Raw genomic sequence first — 7,321 nt, forward strand, 5'->3', positions numbered from 1 at the left:
ATCTCAGGACCGGCCATGTATGTGATGCACTATCCTGTACACATAATTAAGTTAAAGTGATACCGTGTAAACAGCCGCTCTGCGGATATCCGTCAAAAAATAAAACAGCCGCTCTGCATATAAAGATGGCGGCGGCGGCCTAGGCAGCGGCTACCGGAGAAGAGTTCAATCCTCGGTCGGTGGGTGGTGGTGGCATCATAGGAGGTCAATCCTCGGTCCATGGCGAGAGATAGGAGGAGCTCAACCATCAAGGTCAGCGACGGCGTGATTCGGGCACATCCATCGTAGTCGATGGCGGGATAGTGGAGGTCGAACTTCAGGCGGCAGCCACACTAAGCTTTGCTCCTCGACCCTGCTGTCTCGGTGTGCCGCCGCATCGCGCTTCTCTGTCTGCTGGGTGGAGGTCGTCGTGCAACTAATTAATTAAGGTATTCTTTTAATGAGTGGCTTGATTAAGGTATTCAATTCCTAAGGGTAGTGATGTACTAGTACTCTGCGTGTAAATTGACTGGCCATTAATTTTGTCATTGTACATCTGGATAAAAATATGGAGCGCCCTCAGTAATTATGAAAACTAGTTGACCCGTTACGCCAAATGGCGCAGAGACCCGCTGAAGACATGCTATCGATGAAAATAGTTTCATGCTGCAAGGACCTTCTGCTAAATCATGCTATTTTTTAAACATATTTATTACGTTGTGAAATAATAGTGTTGGAAAAGGGAAATTGCACAATATGAATATGTTCAGTTTGAAAATATGCCCACTATGATGAGAGTAAAGTTGGCATGGTTGTATTTTTTTGGCAATGGTTTTGGAAAAAGAAAATATTTGTGTGACATGAATAGGTTACTATAGGCTTGAGCAATCACATAGGACATGAATTGTAACTATTTTTATAAAGAAGAATAGACTTGTCCTTCAAAATATATACTTGAGCATGCATAATTTGTTATGTTATTCAGGAATAGGGAGGCATAAGTTCTAAAAAAAATACAAACAAAGAATGAAATGTAAATAGTTGCTTAATGTAATTATGCAACAAATTAGAACATCGGTGGGTCAAATAACTGAGCCTGCAATTAGAAAGTCCAAATAGCTTACGCTAAAAAGAAGGTAAACATAGGCGACACCGTAAAAACAAAGGTAAACATAGGTGACACAATAAAGCCTGGTTTGATGAACTCTATCACACACTTTGTGATGTTTGATGAATAAAGCTACCCCTCAAAAAAAGTGACACAATAAAATGTACTTAATACATGATGAACATTTCTTAGAAATAGTGGTCAATTACATCATATAATTTGGTTCTGTACAAAAAAAAGTTTCCTCTTTTGTGTATATATCCTAAACACCACCCCTTGCGATGAACTCTTTGTCTTTGTCCACAAATTTGGTTATTCCCCATCCAGCATGTCAGTTGCAGTCTCCTGAAGCATAAGAACAACACAAGTTAAAACAATCTGGTCAAACATACACTAAGAATATACCCATGGGCATTATCGACAGATTAAACCAAAGTTATAGTGCAGCAGGTTCTCTGTAAAGTCAAGTTACCATGCGGTTTTTACGAACCAATGGAGAAAAGCCGAAACACTGACCCAAGAATTAACCTGAGAAGGTCGTTCTTCAAGCTGAATCCTAGCAGAAGATGATGCATCTAAGTGAAGCTACCTGGAGATTTCTTATATGTCCCTTGCTCTCTACTGCAACAGATAGTTGGAATGGCATATAAGATAAGTGTGAGGTACTGACAGAAGCTCACTCTCAAAAGGCACATTCAGTAAGTGTATGTAATGATATAGATGCGTTATTAATTACGTAACCTGAATAAGTAGTTGCATATTTCTTCTAGGGACAACTGTTTACATATTTCTTCTATATCCATTGCTCTCTGATGTTATAGCTTATATCTGTACTGTAAGTAACAAAAGAGTAGTCTCTTTCCTTTTTTCAACATAACAGTCTACTTATCTGTTGCACTTGGGCTAACAGGAACATAAGAAAACACCAATGACTAATCATTTGGAAGGCAGCATGGCTGAGTCCTACACATGGCTAGTCAAGCCCTCTTGTCAAGCTGGAAAGTTTCTTACAAATGCAGAAATATCCATAAGATTGCATCTCTCCTGTTCTACTCAAATAATATTTTGTATATATCAGAGGTTTCAAAAGCTAGGTACCAGTTAACTCCTATTGTGTCTATTTGTATATATATCATTGGTCTGTTTTATTCTAGAGCCTTACTAACCAAATAAAGATCAAAATTTTGAAGTAAAATCTATGCCTAGAAACCAAATAAGAACTACACTGAAAATATTTATGAATTACTACAACTATTCGGACCATTTTAGATTACTTTAGTACGAGACTGTAATCAAGAATAATGAATGTAGGTGATCTGATATCTTGTTCGAACAATAAAATAAACAAGGACATACATGTAACGGATTTGACCAACAAAACCAAATACTTCCAGATCTGTATGAACTTCTAAAGAATTGATCAAATCTTAAAAGTTAGAAAGGCTAAGCAGATAGAGTAATGATATGTTACAGGAATAAGCAAGCATGTCCGCTGACCATACATAGTAGCTGATTAGCGATGATGCACTCAATGCGAACCGGTGTTTCCATGCCTATCAGGATAAAGGTATTCTTTTCTGCAAGGATAAACATGGAAGTGGAGTGATCAAGCAGACCGAAAAGAGTTTTCATGACTTAAAAATAATAAACAGAATATGGAAATAAGTGCTTTGAAACATAGAATTTTGTAGCTGCACAAAAGATGCAGCTGAAGAGGACACCCCTAAATGAAAACATCAAGCTAAAAAATTAAGCTAGCAAACCAGTCTGACCTATTAGATATCCCACATGGACAGTAGCACCTACATACTGAAGCAACAAAATTGACAAAAAAATCCCCATATATGGACATCACAATCTGTGGGCATTAATTAAACACAAATTAAACCTAAAAGAAGAAGTCAAATGATAAATCTTCTACAACATTAACACATGGGTGATAACATCAAGAAAACAATTGATTGTGTTCACACGAGAGAAATACCACCTTGTTCTTCTTCACCAAATTCTTCTGCTAGATTATTCCTCCTCTTATTTCTTAGATCGTCAGACATTGAATCAGAGGATGGAGCGCCTAACAGAGCAGAGCAGGGAAAATCTTTAGGTCTAGTAAAACATTAGCCAAGCGAGTACACAAATTCTTGTCCATTACCTTGAGGAATATGAGATCCAAAAATAATACACTGCGATAAGGTGACCATTATGACAATGTCCATGGACCTGCAATCACCATTGAGTACAATCACAGAAAAAAAATCAAAAATACATTACAGAACAACAGGACATCATCACAATAATACCTTTAATCTAAGAGCATAAATGAATAATAATGAAGAAATAATGGAAGGAGAACAGAACTATAAAGCTTTTATTAATCGATGAGTAGCCTGGTTCACTTCCCAAATATAAATATGCAGAAATTGAGGGAGATGGACACCGATCAATTTGACATGCTGCGCTTTCTGCCAAACTAAGAGACACAACCAGCCAATGTATTTTTAGCTCCACTACACCAATCTGATTGTAAGCTGATCAAGCAGAAAGAATAGACAATATAAACCATGCCCTATTATCCTAACCCAGGGCAGCCGACAAGCGGGACCAGGAGCAGCACCGGCCGACCTGTCATTGCGAGACCACAAGCTCGGGCGCACAAGCCGGGTGCGCATGTGTCGGCCAACCTCTCCATGGCTTCCCACGACACACACGACGCAGTCAGCGTACGACATGACGTGCGACGCGGCAGGGACAGGCTCACCCAACGAAATCCAACCTAGCCGATGGAGGCCTGAGCCGAGCCCACCAGTCATAGTACGCCACGAAAGAACATCAGGTAATAAAAGCAGTAAAAATCTAACGTCCGGCAGAGCAGCGTTGACCTGACTTGTGTAGATCGAATGGGTAGAATCGAATGGAAATTGAGGGAGCTTCAGGTGAGCGGGTCGCCCAGCCACAGAGTATGCATCAAAATTCAGTATAAAAAGGACTACTCATAAGTAGAAAGATCATTGTCGCAATTTGGAATGACATGTTCTAGTAGGAATCCTAGATATACAAAGAGAGTATTAGTTCCGCAGAATCAATATCATTATGCAACAAACTATCAACCATTGCACTATATCTCAAGAATTTATAGTGTAGCCACCAAACAAAGTGGTAATCAAGGAAACATCAATCTAACAACAATGGCTGACTGATGATGTTTTGGTCCTTCCGGTTTACTAATTCAGAGGAACTGTAACAAAAATCGCTCTTTGGTCAATAGCATCAACTGATTCTTTGAACTCTAAATTCCACTCTTAGCTAAAATTATTCTTCCTCTCTTCTATGTCAGATCTGCACACGTCAAGTTTAAAAATCCATATAATAGCAAAGTAAAATACGTGTGAGGAAGAAATTAAGAGAGGGAGAGAAAGAGTGGAGCACCTAGTTCGCCGCCGGCTTGCATCGCTCGCGCCGCCTGCAACAGACACCTCCAGATCCACGAGGCAGCCATGGGAGGAGGGATGAGCTCCTGGTTCCTCTCGCCTTCCCAGACCGCCTGCCTCGAGCTCCTTGCCCAGTGGGGGGTTGGAGGCAGAGGTGGCGCCTCTCATGGTGCAGAGGAGGTGACGACGCGGTGGCGCAACAACTCGGCTGCCGACAGGTGAGCGAGGCCTCACCCTGCCCCTTCCCCATGCTAGGATCGCTCACCTTCTCCTCCCCCGCTGTGCTTGCCTTCCTCGCCGGCCTCCTCCTTCCCTTGTCGTCCGCATCCTACACCTCCCCTACATCCGCACCCACATCGCGAAGACGACCTACGTCCGATCTGGATCGACGGTGACATGGAAGAGGACAGGAGGAGGCAAGCACAGGAGAAGGCTGGCAGTGGGATCGACGGCGACATGATAGAGGAGAGGAGGAGGCGAGTGGAGAGACGAGGTCGGCCGGAGGCTGCTGGCGAGGAGACGATGGTGGGGATCGAGGGAGGGGTGCGGCGGCTCGTGGGGATCGAGGGGAAAGAGAAAGAGGGCTAGGGTTCGTTTGGCGGCTGGGGTGGGAGTGGGGCGAGACGCGGGTGATTGGGTGCGGGCGCACCGAGCTGATTGGGCAAAACCACCTGCACCTGCAAACGGGCAACCCAGCCAACCAACGTGCCGCACGAGCCCACCAGTCATTGGACAACGAAAACGACCACGAGGTGAAAATTGATTTTAACTGCTGTGAAGATCCAATGGCTTAGGCGCGCTAGAAAGGCAGATCGAACGGCCGACGAACCTCCAATCGAGGGAGCCTTGTGGAGGTGAGTTGGATAGCTTCATTATAGTTTTAAATAAAACCTTGTGATTTATGCATGCATCTTTGGGAAACAATTAATCCGTGTATTAATGTTGTTGTTTTTTAAATTACCACTCGTGTGGTGCAGATGGAACAATCTCAATGGATGAAGAATTGGAGAACCGCAGATTTTATCAGTGGCATGACAGAGTTCATGAATTTGGCTGAAAGTACAAAGAGGAGAATTGGTGATGCGGATTACATCCTGTGTCCATGTACTGATTGTGTCAATACAAAGTCACGTGAAGTTGAAGATGTCCAGTGGCACTTAGTCTCTCGAGGATTCATGGATGGATATACATGTTGGACCAACCACGGTGAAGAGCATGCCATGGATGAATATACCCAGGGCTGCGAGATGCCAAACCCCGATCAGTGTCACATGGATGATGAATCTAACATAAGGGCAGAGGCTTCAAGCTACCAATGGAACAACGGAAAGCCGAAACGCCCACTGGAAAACCAAGACGTCGACAGAGATGACAACAATCTTGATATGCCAGATTTTGCTGCTATGATTGCAGATTTCAAGGGCCCCAAAAAGGATATGATTGGGTACAAGGATCTGCCAACCGTTGATGTGGACTTCAAGAAAGAATTGTATCCAGGTTGCAAAAAGAAATATTCCAAGTTGAGTGCCACCCTAGCGTTTCTCAGATTTAAAGCGGCAAACGGTCTATCAAACAAGGGCTTCACAGAGATGTTAGTTCATTTTAAATAAATTCTTCCGGAAGATAATGTGCTCCCCAGAAGCACGAATGAAGTGAAGAAAATTGTTTGCCCAATGGAACTTGAAGTACAGAAGATACATGCTTGTGTGAATGATTGTATATTGTACCATGGTGAGTACAAAGATTTCTGTGCATGTCCCACATGCAAGCATGCACGATACAAGTGTAGGAGAGCAAAGGACAAGTACAAATTGGACAACGAGATCAAGATAGGGATCCCGTTCAAGGTTGTTTGGTACTTGCCTTTAATTCCAAGGTTGAGGCGTTTGTTTGCAAACCCTAGAGAGGCAAATAGGTTGCAGTGGCATCATGATGAGCGAACTGCGGATAAGTATATGAGGTACCCGAAAGAAGGGGCTCAGTGGGAATTAATCGACAACAAGTTTGAAGACTTTTCGAAGGATCCTAGAAGTATAAGGCTCGGGGAGTGTACTGACGGGATGAATCCTTTTGGCGATATGAGCACCAATCACAGCATGGTCGGTGCTTCTGTGCATATATAACATAGCTCCTTGGTTGTGTATGAAGAACAAATACATTATGTTGTCAATGATTATCCAAAGCCCAAAACAACCTGGAAATGACATCGACATTTACTTTCAACTACTGGTAGAAGAACTACTGATAGTGTGGATAGATGCGCCTGCTGTAAAATGTTATGATGCTTATAGGAAGGAGATTTTCGATCTACATGCGATGCTGGTGCACACAATTCAAGATATGCCGGAATTAGGCAACACGTCGGGGCAGAAAACAAAGGGAGATGTAGGGTATGTTACATGCATGGATAAGATAGCTAGCAGATTTCTTCCCAACTTGCGCAAAACCGTGTATTTGTGTCATCGTAGGTTCTTATGGAGAAATCACCTATACTGAAAGATGAAAGCTGAATTTGATGGTACAGCAGAGGAAGATGTGGGCCCAAAACCCTATGAGGGGGAGGTGGTCCACAACATGGCTAAACAAATTAATGTTGTGCTTTGTAAGAAGCACACTTTGACAGTGAAACAAACACCCAAGGGTCAAGTGTTTAAGAAGAAATCGGTGTTCTGGAAATTACCTTACTGGGAGGCTCTACGTGTACATCACTGCATCGATGTCATGCACCTAGAGAAGAACGTATGTGAAAGCATCCTTGGTACTCTGTTCAAGATTAAAGGTAAAAGAAAGGATGGTGATGGTTCAC

At 42.6% G+C, this 7,321-nt stretch overlaps 1 protein-coding gene across 16 annotated transcripts; it reads right to left on the reverse strand.

The window, feature by feature from the left end:
* Positions 1 to 1,156: 1,156 nt before the first annotated feature.
* LOC119300863 lies at positions 1,157 to 5,155 on the reverse strand. Of its 16 annotated transcripts, none has more exons than XR_005146802.1 (6): positions 4,514 to 5,155; positions 3,240 to 3,307; positions 3,075 to 3,161; positions 2,860 to 2,945; positions 1,604 to 2,664; positions 1,157 to 1,432 (listed from the first exon to the last, which is right to left on the reverse strand). XR_005146802.1 is itself a non-coding variant. In XM_037577761.1 (6 exons), the coding sequence occupies exons 1-5, from the start codon at positions 4,681 to 4,683 to the stop codon at positions 1,644 to 1,646; spliced, it is 465 nt and encodes a 154-aa protein (XP_037433658.1). In that variant the 5' UTR covers positions 4,684 to 5,155; the 3' UTR covers positions 1,172 to 1,432; positions 1,616 to 1,643. The 16 variants fall into 16 exon arrangements, 3 of the variants coding, with proteins under 3 accessions (XP_037433658.1, XP_037433657.1, XP_037433656.1); XR_005146803.1 differs by having other exon boundaries at positions 1,604 to 1,708; positions 1,829 to 1,896; positions 2,590 to 3,161; XR_005146794.1 differs by lacking the exon at positions 2,860 to 2,945 and having other exon boundaries at positions 1,172 to 1,432; positions 1,560 to 1,708; positions 2,590 to 2,664.
* Positions 5,156 to 7,321: the final 2,166 nt, after the last annotated feature.

This window comes from Triticum dicoccoides, chromosome 5A (genome assembly GCF_002162155.2).
Source record: "Triticum dicoccoides isolate Atlit2015 ecotype Zavitan chromosome 5A, WEW_v2.0, whole genome shotgun sequence".
NCBI lineage: Eukaryota > Viridiplantae > Streptophyta > Magnoliopsida > Poales > Poaceae > Triticum > Triticum dicoccoides.